Source organism: Salvelinus sp. IW2-2015, linkage group LG4q.2, assembly GCF_002910315.2.
Source record: "Salvelinus sp. IW2-2015 linkage group LG4q.2, ASM291031v2, whole genome shotgun sequence".
NCBI classification, from domain to species: domain Eukaryota; kingdom Metazoa; phylum Chordata; class Actinopteri; order Salmoniformes; family Salmonidae; genus Salvelinus; species Salvelinus sp. IW2-2015.
Genome location: NC_036843.1, coordinates 4,024,569 through 4,043,236, shown reverse-complemented (window position 1 = coordinate 4,043,236; position 18,668 = coordinate 4,024,569). Strand labels below are relative to the sequence as shown.

Genomic DNA, 18,668 nt, shown 5'->3' with positions numbered 1-18,668 from the left:
GTACGGTGCTTCCTCCGACACACTGGTGCGGCTGCCTTCCGGGTTAAGCGGGCATTGTGTCAAGAAGCAGTGTGGCTTGGTTGGGTTGTGTTTGGGAGGACGCACGGCTCTCGACCTTCGCCTCTCCCGAGTCCGTACGGGAGTTGCAGCGATAAGACAAGACTGTAACTACCAATTGGTGCGTGGTTTAGTGATCCATGCTTATGTGATGAGCAACCTGAAGATGTGTTAGTTTGACATGTTTGTGGTAGTTTCAAGTCGTCATAAGGGTAACGTGACTGACTGAGTTAAGACTGTTAGCCTGTAAAGCCTAGGCATTGGTCCGGTGACTTGAATGGGTCTCTTCAAAGGGGGGTGAAGTGTAACAGGTGGTTCGGTGACCACGCTCAAACGGTAAACTGTATTTTCAGAAGCTTCTGGCGTTATAATTCAATTTGAAAGTTTTATTTTCAGTGTTATGTTTGTTTTCGTTAGGGGAGCCAAGTTAATTTTTAAAAAATGTATTGAAATTGATTTGTTTATAAAAATATATATATACTTTGAAAAGTGTTGCATTAATGAGAATTTTGTGGATATTGTGGTCAAATGCATAATATCTGATAAAAAAACATAATAATAATTATGAAATCGATGAGTACAGATCCTAATCTCAGTGATCTTAGAGGAAATTGTGAAAAATGACCCGATTACGGTTGTTTACACAATCCAAAAACGTTCCATTATAAATTATGATCTGAGTGGGGCCTTAGACTGCATTTTCCACCACCATCAACAAAACCCAAAATGATGTAATTTCTGTGGAAAATGGTGTTGCATCAATCCAATAGAGTTCCAGACACTTGTAGAATCTATGCCAAGGTGCATTGAAGCTGTTCTGGCAGCTTGTGGTGGCCCAACGCCCTATTAAGACACTTCCTTTATTTTGGCAGTTACCTGTACACTGAGTATACCAAACATTAGGAACACCTTTCTGATGCTGATTGGCTGACAGCCGTGGTATATCAGACCGTATACCACGGGTATGACAAAATATTTATTTTTACTGCTCTAATTACATTGGTAGCCAGTTTATAATAGCAATACAGCACCTCTGGGGTTTGTGGTATATGGCAAATATACCACGGATACGGGCTGTATCCAGGCATTATATTGGCCATATACCACACCTCCTCATGCCTTATTTCTTAAATGTAGCCTATACTGTATTTAACTTTTATACTGTATTTAACTCGGTTCTCATTTGAATACTTTAAAAAAAACTTTGCTTGTTTATTACAGTTGCAAAGACATTGAAAAATGGTATTTAGTGAATTTCTTTCTAAAGATATCGGCTGTCACAGAGAGACAGATAAACATATTGATTCAATGTTTAGCTGAGATCTTCTGTGTGTTAAGTGACATTGAAGGGGGGGGGAAAGCATCTAACGACGCACTTAGCTGTTCTACGAGTGGTCTGAGGCAGTTGGTAAATAACGAGCATTTTCAAGTGCAACTTTAGATGGTTTTGGGAAACGGTTCAGAGAATTAAACTGATCCTACGAAGGTTCTAATGATGAAATTAGTCTTAAGATGCTTTCGTGAAATCGGGCCCTGATCTGTTAGTGCAAGTGAGTTTGTGGAGCTCTTTACACCCTCGATCAATCCATTGTAGCTCCTCTCTCCCTCCCTCTACGGCACTCTGAGGAAGAGAGAGGGAGAGAGAGATGCGTACTCGGGGAGATCGGACTCATAGGAGCTCTCTATCATCCTAGGATCTCTGTCATCCACAACCGTCTCTTTCCTCTCAGCCTCATTGCATTATGCAGGTAGGATTACATTATCCACTGACTGACATCCCCGTGGTGGAATGTGCATTCAGAGGAATTCAACAAAGATATCTTCTATCACTGTCAGAATTCTCCAGGGTTCCGTTGCCATGGGTTACCATGTGTACACTGTGTTGCTTCACACTTGATGTCTTTACATGTTGTCTGCACATCTCTATGTGCTAACATCAAACAGTTTGTTCATGATGTCCTTGAAATGGGAGGAGATCATGTTCTGTTGCAGAATGTCAGCGGACCAACGGGACTCTTCATCCAGTGTGAAGGTGTTCTTTAATTGAACATTCATCATGCCACAGTAGATAGATAGATAGATAGATAGATAGATAGATAGATAGATAGATAGATAGATAGATCTTAAGGGACTTGCCTGGTACTCCACAGGCTCCAAAACCACCTGGGCATGATGCTGATTGACAGAACTCTTTGCGTCCTAGTGTTACTGTTGGTATCCAGGCTGCTTGCGTATCATATCAATATGCAGATTTGCAAGTCAATGGTAACTATTTTAGCATTTTTCGCTCACACAAACACACCCACTTGTAGCATCTTTGTTTAGGAAATGTATAGTTTATTATTTAGCTTATGTTTTGTAAATCATTTTAATTAGTTGAACACCCATATTGATTTGATTGTTGCGGTCTATGTCCCCCCCCCCCCCCCCCCCTCCCTGTTAGTCGATGAACTCTACTCGCCGGATGTTTCTGAGAGGTTCACATAACGGCTATTAATTCTGACCCCATTCCCACTCCATTACCCAATTAACTACAGTCAGCTGGAACTGGCTCTGTTGGGGCCATACTGTTTCCCCACCTGCACCAGAGTTTTGGGCCACAGTTTGGTGCTTTTCTATTGAGACTTACCCTTACACCAGTGGGCCGCTGGTATTTTATGTTAATGAAAGCTCTGGTGTTATTGTGCTTCCATCAGGAGTGTGACACTGGAGACTTGTGGCGAGATAGAATCAACTGCCTCTGCATCATTCAAGACCGTTGCTTTGTGAGAAGGTGGTAAAGTTCACAGTTGGCCATTGTTATGTAAATGAAAGCTAAAAAAAGTACCCAGGGCCTTGCCTTGGCTCCAAGTCAGAGCAGGTCCACCGGAGCCATGGCTCAGTGAGTCACGGGTGCCGGCCCGTGTAGAAGGGTGGAGAGTCTGAACCTTTTGGGTTAAACACTGGGGTAAATCTTCATTGGAAATGCCCCAACATAGACCTTCATTACTCACACACCACAAAATGTGAATACTTTAACTGTGCACTTTCTGTAATTCCTAATTAACGATTTCTTGGATCTGACTGACTTGTGCAGGTTTCTATCATAATGCTTCCACCAGTCCTATCACTTGAGATTAGTTAGGCTGTAAGCCTACAATGTCGAGAAATGGGGGGAAAGGAGGAATATAGGCCTGCAGGGATTGACACGGATGCCCTATTGCCTGGGGCAAGTGTTTTTTTTATGTGTGTTTTTTTTTTACTGCTAACCAAAATTCTAATAATTCCAGTACTGATCTTTCTGGTTCCCCCCCAATGTGTAGGTGAAAGGCAGGCAACATATGACACTTGTGCGTGTAAATAGCTCATTTACATTTTCGGACAAGTGTTCACAATCTTCAGGCAACCAAAAAGTACTCCTGTCTTGCCCGATCGGTAAGTGCCTTCGAGACTTTAATGTCAGTCTCTGGCTATGCGTTATGGCCACATCAAAGCCAGTTCCCCAGAAATGGACTGAACTGAAACCTCCCTTAGTTTTTCCACTAGTAATTAACGAAGCTAGCGAGGGTGGAAATGAATATCAGGATGTGTTCATCGTAGTCAGCCGGGAGCAGAGAGATCAGTGAACCCTTGGGGCTGAGTAATGATTTCAAAACAGTCCAGAGAAAAAGCTTTTTGCTCAGTAACTCAGACCTACTTTACAGAGCTGTGTTTTCACTTCAGGAAAGTTCATCTCATTTAATTGTAGTACTTTTCCCTGTGTACTACATGTATTACATGAACTGTAAACTCTAAAATCCTTTTTTATCCATTTCATTTTACAATGGCAGTTGGATATAAGAGTGAGGTTGACACACACACACACACACACACTGCAATCTGTGTCCCAGTGCCATAGGGCTGGGCGGTATACCGTATTTTATGATATACCAGTATTGATGCAGGGACCGGTTTGGGTTTTTACTTTACCTTCTATAACGGTATTTGAATGTTTGCTTTGTTAAATGTGATACGCCGTGTGTAACGTCCATTTCTATAGTTTACTTCGCTACTTGAGTCATCCCTCTCCACTCTCTCTCTCCATGCCGCATTCCACACAGACCTAGCCACGCCCCCTGTCACTCAAGGAGTGCATTTGTTGTTCCTCAACCACGACACACTTGGGTTCAGTCTGCATGGGCAATGCAGCACATGCAACAATGTTGATGACAACGATGCAGTTTTCACTTTGCTTCCACTAGCGTTCTATAATTACAATATTAGTTTGTGTTTCACATCTGCAAACGGCTAGTTTGTCTTTTTGTTAGCAAGTTGGGACGAAATTGTGTTAGCCGCTAATATTACTCGCTAGTTAGCTAGCAAATAAATGTACTGAGTCAGAACAAACGTAACTAGCTATGCATCCTGATAATACAAGTGATGGTATGTTTGTGCAACAGTATCTTCTAAATCAAAGAGGAATATGCAAAGCAAGAATATTTTACCTGCATGAAGTAGCTAAGAGAACATTATAGGGTCCCCTAGGAAACACTTATCAACACTTTGGTACCTACCCTGTCACAATAACTATATTCTAACTGTAGAATTAGAATAATAATTATATTTCCATGATTCCAACAGCTCACTCAGGTGTTGCTCTAAATCGCAAGTCTAATCGCAATTGCAACATTTGGTGCCTGCAGCCTGAGGCAATAGGAAGTATATGTGTGTGTCATAGTAGATGCTCAGTGTTATCACCATTTGGAAACCCACTTTTGTTACCCACTGAAGAGAAAGTGCCCCACAACTAACAGTTTATCTGTCTGCGGAAGACTCGACATCCAGGACAGGAGTTATGTAATCAGCATTCACGCACGCACGCACACCCATACTCAGACAGTACCCCCCCAACACACACACACACACACACTCAAACAACATTTTATTAAAACCTACCCTACCTGATGTTTCTCCATGAATTTCAATCCCTTTTTGTCCAGCCAGCGTTGGTTTCCTCTGGGAGATGGTTTCCGGTCTCTCAGGTCTTTTGTTGGCTTGTCTTGAGGATTATGACTGGTCCCCCTGACGGGGAGATAAAAGGCTGTGTGATGAGGACTTGTAGATGGAGCCGCATGGCACATGAATAGAGCTGCTGCTGCTGGGACAGTAATTGCAGCCAGTTGAATTTACCAAATGGGTCCAGACAAAGAGAGAAAGAAAAGCATAACTTGTCGAGCAATTAGTGGCCTGGGTTGGCCTCTGCTGTTACTGATGGCCACCTGCCTTCTGTATGCCTCTGCATACTGGGCACACACACACGGACCACTGTACAGTACGCCTCTGCATGTGTCTGAGAGGCAGAGCTTGTGCTAACTCAGGGAAAGTGTCTGTCTGTGTTGTCCTGGTCTCCCTGTGGGGCCCATCGGCCTCATTACCTCTCATCATGCAGACAGACGTACAGGAACCAACAGCAGCTGCTGGGACATCCTGTCCTGTACAGAGAATGCTCATACATAGTCACAAATAGCAGGGTGTCTTCTCCTTGTCCCTCATCTGCACTGATGTGAAAGGCACAGTCACAGAAGGCATCCACCATATAGATAGTCTCCTTTTTAAAGCAGTCTTCCTGAGGATTGAAGTTGACACCAACTGCTTAGGGCACACAGACTGACAAACTTATCCAGATTGACAGTCTTACGGGGGCTCGTTGGGACCGTTGCCTGAGTGGTGCCAAGCCCTGGAGCCCCCTGAAGATAGAACAGTCTGACCTGAGTGTGGCTGACACACACACACAGTCTGAAATATGGAGGGATGGCCTGTCAATATGAGATGGGGTCTGGAGTGTTTGGCTTGCTCCCCAGGGGTGTGAAAATAATGGACCTAATAATAGCCTATTGTGATGTTGACTTGACGTACAGAAGTAAGCACTTGTATGAAGGCTACCCTTCTCTTTGTGTCGTTTAAAGTCCAGAATCTTAAGTCCGGTGTCTCAGGTCATGGTCTTATTAAGCCTGAGGTACGTGTCCTGTTGTGTTGTCAGTGAGTGAAGGTCCGTCTGCTCATGCCCTGTTCTCATCCTCTACCTATCACCTCCCTATCCCTGCAGGATAGCAATTACGTTCTCTTTATACCCCGTCGAGATGGGCCTGTGCCGAGCAGACGCTTTGGCCGACATTGAATCCTCCTTTAGTCTCTCCTACTATATGCCTCTCTGTGTGCTGGTTAGCTGTACCACTGCCCTCATCAACCCCTCTTATCACTACCGTCCTCCTTCCAGCTCCATCCTAGATCCAAACTGGCCTAGATCCAAACTGTGAAATCTGGTATTTTCTGCTAGTTTTCTGGGGGAGGTTGCATATAATCCTGCGTTGCGTATAATCAATGCGTTGCCTGATAATTCATCATCGAATCACAGCCTACTTCAACTTCGCCAAACGGGTGATGATTTAACAAAAGCGCATTCTCGAAAGATGTACCTAACTTAAACATCAATGCCTTTCTTAAAATCAATACACAGAAGTATATATTTTTTTAATCTGCATATTTAGTTAAAAGAAATTAATGTTAGCAGGCAATATTAACAAGGGAAATTGTGTCACTTCTCTTGCGTTCAGTGCAAGCAGAGTCAGGGTATATGCAGCAGTTTGGGCCACCTGGCTCGGTGCGAACTGCCAGAATTTTACATAATTAGGACGTAACATTGAAGGTTGTGCAATGTAACAGCAATATTTAGACTTAGGGTTGCCACCCGTTCGATAAAATACGGAACGGTTCCGTATTTCACTGAAATAATAACTTTTGTTTTCTAAATGATAGTTTCCGGATTTGACTATATTAATGACCAAAGGCTCGTATTTCTGTGTTTATTTTATTAGAATTAAGTCCATGATTTGATATTTGATAGAGCAGTCTGACTGAGCGGTGGTAGGCAGCAGCAGGCTCATAAGCATTCATTCAAACAGCACTTTACTGTGTTTTGCCAGCAGCTCTTAGCAATGCTTGAAGCACAGCTCAGTTTATGACTTAAAGCCTATCAACTCCCGAGATTAGGATGGCAATACTAAAGTGCCTATAAGAACATCCAACAGTCAAAGGTATATGAAATACAAATGGTATAGAGAGAAATAGTCGACGCGTCATAATTCCTATAATAACTACACCTTTAACTTATTTTTTACATGGCACATATTGCACTTTTACTTTCTTCTCCAACACTGTGTTTTTGCATTATTTAAACCAAATTGAACATGTTTCATTATTTATTTGAGACTAAATAGATTTTATGTATGTATTATATTAAGTTAAAATAGTGGTTCATTGTTTCATTCAGTATTGTTGTAATTGTCATTGTTACATATATATATATATATAATATTATATATATATATAATATATAATATATATATATAAGCAGATAAAAAAGCCTATTTATATATATATATATATTTTATTTATTATTTGTTATATATATATATACAGTGGGGGGAACAAGTATTGGATACACTGCCGATTTTGCAGGTTTTCCTACTTACAAAGCATGTGGAGGTCTGTAATTTTTATCATAGGTACACTTAACTGTGAGAGACGGAATCTAAAAACAAATCCAGAAATCACATGTGTATGATTTTTAAGTAATTCATTTGCATTTTTATTGCATGACATAAGTATTTGATACATCAGAAAAGCGAGAAGTTAATATTTGGTAACAGAAACCTTTGTTTTCAATTACAGAGATCATACGTTTCCTGTAGTTCTTGACCAGGTTTGCACACACTGCAGCAGGGATTTGGCCCACTCCTCCATACAGACCTTCTCCAGATCCTTCAGGTTTCGGGCTGTCGCTGGGAAATACGGACTTTCAGCTCCCTCCAAAGGTTTCTATTGGGTTCAGGTCTGGAGACTGGCTAGGCCACTCCAGGAGCTTGAGATGCTTCTTACGGAGCCACTCCTTGGTTGCCCTGGCTGTGTGTTTCGGGTCGTTGTCATGCTGGAAGACCCAGCCACGACCCATCTTCAATGCTCTTACTGAGGGAAGGAGGTTGTTGGCCGATCTCGCGATCATGGCCCATCCATCCTCCCCTCAATACGGTGCAGTCGTCCTGTCCCTTTGCAGAAAAGCATCCCCAAAGAATGATGTTTCCACCTCCATGCTTCACGGTTGGGATGGTGTTCTTGGGTTGTACTCATCCTTCTCTTTCCTCCAAACACGGCGAGTGGAGTTCAGACCAAAAAGCTCTATTTTGTCTCATCAGACCACATGACCTTCCAATTCCTCCTCTGGATCATCCAGATGGTCATTGGCAAACTTCAGACGGCCTGGACATGCGCTGGCTTGAGCAGGGGTACCTTGCGTGCGCTGCAGGATTTTAATCCATGACGGCGTAGTGTGTTACTAATGGTTTTCTTTGAGACTGTGGTCCCAGCTCTCTTCAGGTCATTGACCAGGTCCTGCCGTGTAGTTCTGGGCTGACCCCTCACCTTCCTCATGATCATTGATGCCACACGAGGTGAGATCTTGCATGGAGCCCCAGACCGAGGGTGATTGACCGTCATCTTGAACTTCTTCCATTTTCTAATAATTGCGCCAACAGTTGTTGCCTTCCACCAAGCTGCTTGTTTATTGTCCTGTAGCCCATTCCAGCCTTGTGCAGGTCTACAATTTTATCCCTGATGTCCTTACACAGCTCTCTGGTCTTGGCCATTGTGGAGAGGTTGGAGTCTGTTTGATTGAGTGTGTGGACAGGTGTCTTTATACAGGTAACGAGTTCAAACAGGTACAGTTAATACAGGTAATGAGTGGAGAACAGGAGGGCTTCTTAGAAGAAACGAGGTCTGTGAGAGCCGGAATTCTTACTGGTTGGTAGGTGATCAAATACTTATGTCATGCAATAAAATGCAAAATATTACTTAAAAATTATACAATGTGATTTTCTGGATTTTTGTTTTAGATTCCGTCTCTCACAGTTGAGTGTACCTATGATAAAATACAGACCTCTACATGCTTTGTAAGTAGGAAAACCTGCAAAAATCGGCAGTGTATCAAATACTTGTTCTCCCACTGTATAAAAAAAAATATATATACAGTGGGCAAAAAAGTATTTTAGTCAGCCACCAATGTTGCAAGTTCTCCCACTTAAAATATGAGAGAGGCCTGTAATTTCATCATAGGTACATTTCAACTATGACAGACAAAATGAGGGAAAAAATCCAGAAAATCACATTGTAGGATTTTTAATGAATTTATTTGCAAATTATGGTGGAAAATAGTATTTGGTCACCTACAAACAAGCAGATTTCTGGCTCTCACAGACCTGAACTTATTCTTTAAGGCTCCTCTGTCCTCCACTCGTTACCTGTATTGATGGCACCTGTTTGAACTTGTTATCAGTATAAAGACACCTGTCCACAACCTCAAACAGTCACACTCCAAACTCCACTATGGCCAAGACCAAAGAGCTGTCAAAGGACACCAGAAACAAAATTGTAGACCTGCACCAGGCTGGGAAGACTGAATCTGCAATCGGTAAGCAGCTTGGTTTGAAGAAATCAACTGTGGGAGCAATTATAGGAAATGGAAGACATACAAGACCACTGATAATCTCCCTCGATCTGGGGCTCCACGCAAGATCTCACCCCGTGGGTCAAAATGATCACAAGAACGGTGAGCAAAAATCCCAGAACAACACGGGGGACCTAGTGAATGACCTGCAGAGAGCTGGGACCAAAGTAAACAGCTACCATCAGTAACACACTACGCCGCCAGGGACTCAAATCCTGCAGTGCCAGACGTGTCCCTCTGCTTAAGCCAGTACATGTCCAGGCCCGTCTGAAGTTTGCTAGAGAGCATTTGGATGATCCAGAAGAAGATTGGGAGAATGTCATATGGTCAGATGAAACCAAAATATAACTTTTTGGTAAAAACTCAACTCGTCGTGTTTGGAGGACAAAGAATGCTGATTGCATCCTAAGAACACCATACCTACTGTGAAGCACGGGGGTGGAAACATCATGCTTGGGGGCTGTTTTTCTGCAAAGGGACCAGGACGACTGATCCGTGTAAAGCAAAGAATGAATGGGGCCATGTATCGTGAGATTTTGAGTGAAAACCTCCTTCCATCAGCAAGGGCATTGAAGATGAAACGTGGCTGGGTCTTTCAGCATGACAATGATCCCAAACACACGCCCAGGCAACGAAGGAGTGGCTTCGTACGAAGCATTTCAAGGTCCTGGAGTGGCCTAGCCAGTCTCCAGATCTCAACCCCATAGAAAATCTTTGGAGGAGTTGAAAGTCCGTGTTGCCCAGCAAACAGCCCCAAAACATCACTGCTCTAGAGGAGATTGCATGGAGGAATGGGCCAAAATACCAGCAACAGTGTGTGAAAACTTGTGAAGACTTACAGAAAACGTTTGCCTCTGTCATCGCCAACAAAGGGTATATAAAAAGTATTGAGATAAACTTTTGTATTTGACCAAATACTTATTTTCCACCATAATTTGCAAATAAATTCATTAAAAATCCTACAATGTGATTTTCTGGATTTCTTTTTCTCATTTTGTCTGTCATAGTTGAAGTGTACCTATGATGACAATTACAGGCCTCTCATCTTTTTAAGTGGGAGAACTTGCACAATTGGTGGCTGACTAAATACTTTTTTGCCCCATGTAATATATATATGGAGTCTGTTTCTGACCGTTTGAGCAGACACATGCACATTTGTGGCCTGCTGGAGGTCATTTTGCAGGGCTCTGGCAGTGCTCCTCCTGCTCAAAGGCGGAGGTAGCGGTCCTGCTGCTGGGTTGTTGCCCTCTACTTCCTCCTCCACGTCTCCTGATGTACTGGCCTGTCCCTGGTAGCGCCTCCATGCTCTGGACTACGCTGACAGACACAGCAAACCTTCTTGCCACAGCTGCATTGATGTGCCATCCTGGATGAGCTGCACTACCTGAGCCACTTGTGTGGGTTGTAGACTCCGTCTCGTGCTACACTAGAGTGAGAGCACCGCCAGCATTCAAAAGTGACCAAAACATCAGCCAGGAAGCATAGGAACTGAGAAGTGGTCTGTGGTCACCACCTGCAGAATCACTCCTTTATTGGGGGTGTCTGCTATTGCTAAATTTCCACCTTTTTGTCTATTCCATTTGCACAACAGCATGTGAAATTTATTGTCAATCAGTGTTGCTTCCTAAGTGGACAGTTTGATTTCACAGAAGTGTGATTGACTTGGAGTTACATTGTGTTGTTTAAGTGTTCCCTTTATTTTTTTGAGCAGTGTATATATATATAGGCCGATTTTTAATCGGTATCTGATTTTTTTTTTGGTCCTCCATTAATRGGTATCGGCGTTGAAAAATCATAATCGGTCGACCTCTAGTCTGAAGTGTGAACATACAGTTAACTAGAAGTTGTGTCTGAGAGCGGAGCGGAAGTGAGCACCTCAGACAGGTAACGGGTTAACAGGCAATTATTGAGCCTGGATTTTCTTATGAGTTGATTAGACCTACTTTTTGTTCATCGTCCTGTTTTATTTGTTTTTGTAAATACTTGTATAGTCGCCGGCTTAGTATCTTCATGTTTGTTAATAAAAGCCTCACTATGGGCAAGATAAATCACATCTTCCTTGTATGCCTCCTCACTGTTAAAATCCTACCGCATGGTCAGCCTCACAGCTATACTTACTGTTAGCTGTCCTTGTTTGTAGGTTAATCTTTCATCTTACACTACATGTTGATACAGTGGTAGCTGGCCAGTGGTTTTCCAGTTGATGCTGGTGGTCTAGTTGACTGAAAGGAAAGCGTAATGAATGTGAGAAGCGGTAGCAGTAGTCTGGGCTCCATGCCCAGTCTTTCCATTAACATTTCATTAGTTGTTCTTCACAGACGATGGTGTTGTGCTCACAGAGAACTAGGGAGATTTTAATGTTTGTAAGGCTAGATGTGATTTTCATAATCATTATGCTGCAATGCTTTTCTCATTTTAGAGGCGACTTGATTGCTTCAAACGGACGCAGTTGGCTTAGACTGTTGAAAACATGTAAACTACACTGAGTACACCAAACATTAAGAACACTTTCCTAATATTGAGTTGCACCCCCCCCATTTTTTGCCCTCAGATCAGCTTCAATTCCTCGGGACATGGCCTCTACAAGGTGTCAAAAGCATTCCAGCATTCTTCCCACAGTTGTGTCAAGTTGGCTAGATGTTCTTTGGGTGGTGGATTGTTCTTGATACACACAGGAAACTGTTGATAATGAAAAACCCAGCAGCGTTGCAGTTCTTGACACAAATCGTTGCGCCTGGCACCTACTACCATACCCCGTTCAAAGGCACTTAAATATTTTGTCTTGCCCATTCATCCTCTGAATGGCACACACACTATCCATGTCTCAAGGCTTAAAAATCATTTTTGAACCTGTCTCCTCCCCTTTATTTACATTGATTGAAGTGGATCAATAAGTGATCATATCTTTCACCTGGATCGACATGGGCAGTCTGTCATGGAAAGAGCAGGTGTTCTTAATGTGTTGTACACTCCGTGTATATTTTTGTCTCAATCTTTATTTAAAACATAAATACATTTGCACAGTAAGCACTTGTCTCTCAAATACATCATTACAGTTGTTGGTTATACGATCACGTATATCCTACCGACGGGACATTAAAAACTGTATCTTGTGCTTCACCGAGTCGTGGCTGAACAACGACATGAATAACGTACAGCTGGTGGGTTTTAAGCTTTTTCGGCAGGATAGGATAGCGGCCTCTGGTAAGACAAGGGGTGTCGGTCTATGTATATTTGTAAACAACAACTGGTGCACGAAATCTAAGGAAGTCTCGTGGTTTTGCTCGCCTGAGGTAGAGTATCTCATGATAAGCTGTAGACCACACTATTTACTAAGAGTTTTTATCTGTATTTTTCATAGCTGTCTACATACCACTACAAACCGATTCTGGCACTAAGACCACACTCAATGAGCTGTATACGGCCATAAGTAAACAGGAAAAATCTCACCCAGAGGCGGCGCTCCTAGTGGCCGGGGATTTTAATGCAGGAAAACTCATCCGTTCAATGTTCAATGTTCAAACAGAGTGGAAAAAACTCTAAACCACCTTTACTCCACACACAGAGATGCGTACAAAGCTCGCCCTCCATTTGGCAAATCTGATCATAATTCTATCGTTGTGATTCCTGCTTACAAGCAAAAACTAAAGGAGGAAGCACCAGTGACTCGGTCAATAAGAAAGTGGTCAGATGAAGCAGATGCTAAGCTACAGGACTGTTTAGCTAGCACATACTGGAATATGTTCCGTGATTCTTCCCATGGCTTTGAGGAGTACACCACATCAGTCACTGGCTTCATCAATAAGGGCATCGATGACGTTGTCCCCACAGTGACCGTACGTACATACCAGAAGCCATGGATTACAGGAAACATCCGCACTGAGCTAAAGGGTAGATCTGCCACTTTCAAGGAGCGGGACTCTAACCCGGAAGCTTAAAAGAAATCCCGCTATGCCGTCCGACGAACCATCAAACAGGAAAAGTGTCAATACAGGACTAAGATTGAATCGTACAACACCGGCTCAAACGCTCGTCGGATGAGGCAGGGCTTGCAAATTATTACAGACTACAAAGGGAAGCACAGCTGCGAGCTGCCCAGTGATACAAGCCTACCAGACGAGCTAAATTACTTCTATGCTCGCTTTGAGGCAAGTAACACTGAAACATGCATGAGGGCTTCGGCTGTTCCGGACGACTGCGATCACGCTCTCCGTAGCTGATGTATCTTTAAACAGGTCAATATTCACAAGGCCGCAGGGCCAGACAGATTACCAGGACGTGTACTCCGAGCTTGCTGTGACCAACTGGCAAGTGTCGTCACTGACATTTTCAACCTCTCCCTGTCTGAGTCTAATACCAACATGTTTCAAGCAGAGCACCATAGTTACTAAGGTAACCTGCCTAAATGACTACCGACCCAAAGCACTCATGTCTGTAGCCATGATGTGCTTTGAAAGGCTGGTCATGGCTCACATCAACACCATTATCTCAGAAACCCTAGACCCACTCCAATTTGCATACCACCCCAACAGATCCATAGATGATGCAATCTCTATTGCACTCCACACTGCCCTTTCACACCTGGACAAAAGGAACACCTATGTGAGAATGCTATTCATTGACTACAGCTCAGCGTTCAACACCATAGTGCCCTCAAAGCTCATCACTAAGCTAAGGACCGTGGGACTAAACACCTCCCTCTGCAACTGGATCCTGGACGTCCTGATGGGCCGCCCCCAGGTGGTAAGGGGAGGTAACAACACATACACCACGTTGATCCTCAACACGGGGGGCACTCAGGGGTGCGTGCGCAGTCCCTTCCTGTACTCCCGGGTTCACTCATGACTGCACAGCCAGGCACGACTCCCAAGACCATCATTAAGTTTGCCAATGACACAACAGTGGCCTGATCACGGACAACGACAAGACAGCCTAGCCTATAGGAAGGTCAGAGACCTGGCCGTTTGGTGCCAGGACAACAACCTCCCTCTCAACGCATCGCCCCCGCTTTTATGCTGCTGCTACACTCCATTTATTATCTCTGCATAGTCACTTTAATAACTCTACCTACATGTACATATTACCTCAATTACCTCGACTAACCGGTACCCCGCACATTGACTCTGTACCGGTACCCCCTGTATATAGCCTCGCTATTGTTATTATTATTTTTTTTACGGTATTTTTTCTTAACTTCTTGGAACTATAGGGGGTGCTGTTCCGCATTAGCATATTTGGGTCTCCAAATTAAACTGCCTCGTGCTAAATTCTTGATCGTACAATATGCATATTATTGTTATTATTGGATAGAAAACACTTTCTAGTTTCTATAGAAGTTGGAATTTTGCCTCTGAGTGGTACAGAACAATATCTACAGCACTTTTCATGACAGGGGTCAGATTTCAAAAAAATTTACCCCTGATCTGGAGTCTGTTTTTAAGGCGACAGTGAATGCTATGAAGAAACCGACACTGCCTACGTCTTCCTCTGGGTGTCTGTACGTCATCACGTTTTGAATGGAATCGATTGGACAATCACAGCCATTATAAAAGACCAAAATGTATAGGGACCTCCCTTTCTCGTCGCGCGCCTGAAGCGTGAAGGACATCGGACTTGCCTCGTTCCAAATCGTTGTCTAACCAGCAATATTTCTCCGGTCATGTTTTCAGTCGTTATAGTTGTTAAAAACATCATAATGTACGTTAAATTTGAACCGGTTTATAGCAATTTATATCCGTTTAGTGCGATTTTGAGGAATTCTTTGTTGTGCACTCTGAAAGTTTGGACACGTTTTGGGTCCCGTTCGATCGTTAGTGGATATTTCGAAGGACAGAGGACATCTATCGACCAAAAGACGTTTATAACATAGAAAGGATACATTGCCCAAGAATCTGATGGAAGAACAGCTCAAAGTAAGCAATATTAATATGATAAACGTTTTTCTGTCGAAATATTTTAAACGCATATTTCGCCATTTTGTTTGGTATAGCTTCACTTGGCGAACCCTGTATTGAAAAGTAAGGATAATTTTAAAAATGTAAATCAGCGGTTGCATTAAGAACTAATTTGTCTTTCGATTCCTGTCAACCCTGTATTTTTTAGTCAAGTATATGATAGCTTTCGATTAAACTAGATCACTCTGAAAGCTGACGTTCCTCATTTTGAGGCTTGAGTTGTGACTATTTCCATTGTATAACCACGGTTTTGTATGGCTAAATATGCACCTTTTCGAACAACTGTATATGTATGTGTAAAATGATGTTACAGGAGTGTCATCGAAGAATTCTGAGAAGGTTAGTGAAAAATTATATATTTGGCCGTGATTACGTTTATAGCGCTCTTTGGCTGGAATCGATGCTCTGGTAACGTTTGCACATGTGGTATGCTAACTTATCGATTTATTTTGTTTTCGCTGAAAAACGCTTAGAAAATCTGAAATATGGTCTGAAATCACAAGAACTGGGTCTTTCCATTGCTATGCTTTGTCTATTTTTATGAAATTTTTATGATGAGTAATTGGTCTACACGTTGCTCTATCTAGTAATTAGTCGATTTGTGATGGTCGGTGCAATTGTAAACTGTGATTTCTACCTGAAATATCACTTTTTCTAACAAAAACTATCCTATACCATGAATATGTATCAGACTGTCATCTGAAGAGTTTTTTCTTGGTTAGTGGCTATTAATTCTTAGTTGAGCCGAATTGGTGATAGCAATGAAGGAGTAGAAACTGATGGATTAGAATAGTGGTTATTTTGCTAACGTGTTTAGCTAAATAGATTTACATATTTTGTCTTCCCTGTAAACATTTTAAAAATCTGAAATGGTGGTTTATTCACAAGATCTGTATCTTTCATCTGGTGTCTTGGACTTGTGATTTAATGATATTTAGATGCTACTATCTACTTGTGAAGCTATGCTAGCTATGCTAATCAGTGTGTGGGGGGTGGGGGGTGCTCCCGGATCCGGGTTTCTGAGGCAGTAGAGGTTTTCTTAACTGCATTGTTGGTTAAGGGCTTGTAAGTAAGCATTTCACTGCAAGGTTGTATATACCTGTTGTATTCGGCGCATGTGACAAAACATTTGATTTGGTTAGCTAGCTAGTTATTTTTTGCCATATTAGCATAGACATGACACAAAGACATGGTATCAATAATAAAATACAAACTGAAACGAGCCACCTATGATTCCCCACATGGCAGCTTGTCATTGTTGCTAGCTATCTGACCGTTCAGAATCCTAATAAAGCACGCCTTCTGGCCACCGATGCTTGCGCATCATTTAAAATTTTCGTGACGTTGTCAGCCATCCCATCTATAGACGTCAACACAATAACCCTAGTGAAGAATGACAGGAGTTCTTTAGAATATTATCAACCCGTGTATCAATAGAATAATGATGAGCGGGCTCTCTTTATTGAGCTCAATACATTACAGCGTGTGTGATTGTACCACACGGAGTATGAATGGTATGCAGTTCAGCTCAGCAACTTCTTCTGGGCTTTCTACTCTCGCTGTTGGAAGCGTTCTTTGATGGATGTTGAGATACTAATTCTCCTCCTGCTCATTCACTCTCTCCGTGTTTGACTCTATCCCTCTTCTGTACAGAGGAGGAGAGGATGATGAGGCTGCGTTGATCGCACTGAACATGGGCTGAAAAGAGACCCATGTGCTTTTCCTGTTGAGTTGCGTACACACACACATACACACCACTCCAGCTCTGCCACTGGGCTCAGAGGCACACCATGATCTGCACACACACACACACACACACACACACACACACAAAAGAGAGCTACAGAAACGAGCATGGCAGTAATGGTTATACCTTTTGTGCTTTTCAAATTACCATAATCATCCGCCCAACAACATCTCCCCTCATGTCAATCATCCTCTCTGTTAGAAAGCTGTTTGACACCACTCTGAGGAGAAAAGCATGCATTTCTGTGGCGAAAACAACCAGTTTGCTTGCCAAATTGGGTTTTCTCCAGCTGAGACATTCATTGCGACCAGAGAGAAGGGCATGTTGCTCTGAGCAGGTTAGGACAGTCACAGTGTGACGTCATGAGAGAAGGTGCTAAGCAGTGAGACTTCTCTGGCTCTTTCTGCTTTCAGAGCCAAGCATGAATGAACCAACATATTTTAAAAGGCTTTTCACTTCTGCTTTTATCATGACCAGTACTATACGAACCAATAGGTCTACTTGACAGTCACAGTTCCATTTTGACTTAACTTCCTGTACCGCTCTACAGTGCCAGCTCTGTGCTGGATAGTACTACCCTCCTCCCATACTGTGTAACTAGCCAACTCTTCAATAGCATCATTTGGCATGACAATGAATGAGGCTAGGATTGCAGCGTATTGTTTGCCAAATTTAATATCCATGCGATTTGAGGCTAATGATACCCACTTCTTCTCCCTGACAGACGTAGCCAACGGTTCAAGTTCGGGTTACCGGCCGCCCCCCAGGACGAGAGAGGTGGTCATCAATGGGCAGACGGTCAAGCTCAAGTACTGCTTCACCTGTAAGATCTTCAGACCACCGCGTGCCTCTCACTGCAGCCTTTGTGACAACTGTGTCGGTAAGTCATCTTGTTAGGACCGCACACATGCTGGGACGGTGTGCGGAATGAAGGAGAAGTGGGTGTGTGTGTTTGCTTATGTGTGCATATATTTATTTTTTATTTCACCTTTTATTTAACCAGGTAGGCCAGTTGAGATCAAGTTCTCATTTACAACTGCGACCTGGCCAAGATAAAGCAACGACAAAACAACAACAACACAGAGTTACACATAAACAAACGTACAGTCAATAACACAATAGAAAAGAAAAATTGAAAAATCAATGTACAGTGTGTGCAAATGTAAAAGAGTAGAGGGAGGTAGGCAATAAATGGGTCATAGAGGCGAAATAATTACAATTTAGCATTAATACTGGAGTGATAGATGTGCAGATGATGATGTGCAAGCAGAGATACTGGGGTGCAAAAGAGCATGAGGGTAAGTAATAATATGGGGATGAGGTAGTTGGGTGTGCTATTTACAGATTGGCTGTGTACGTGTACAGTGATCGGTAAGCTGCTCTGACAGCTGAT

General features: G+C 42.8%; 1 protein-coding gene across 4 annotated transcripts in view; it reads left to right on the top strand.

The window, feature by feature from the left end:
• The window catches only part of LOC111963154 (palmitoyltransferase ZDHHC14), a 99,017-nt gene that overhangs the window by 51,383 nt on the left and 28,966 nt on the right, over positions 1-18,668 (top strand). For all 4 annotated transcript variants that reach the window (XM_023986393.2, XM_023986391.2, XM_023986395.2 and 1 more), the window contains one exon: positions 18,000-18,155. In XM_023986393.2, coding sequence (XP_023842161.1) covers positions 18,000-18,155 — 156 coding nt within the window. The remainder of the gene's footprint in view (positions 1-17,999; positions 18,156-18,668) is intronic.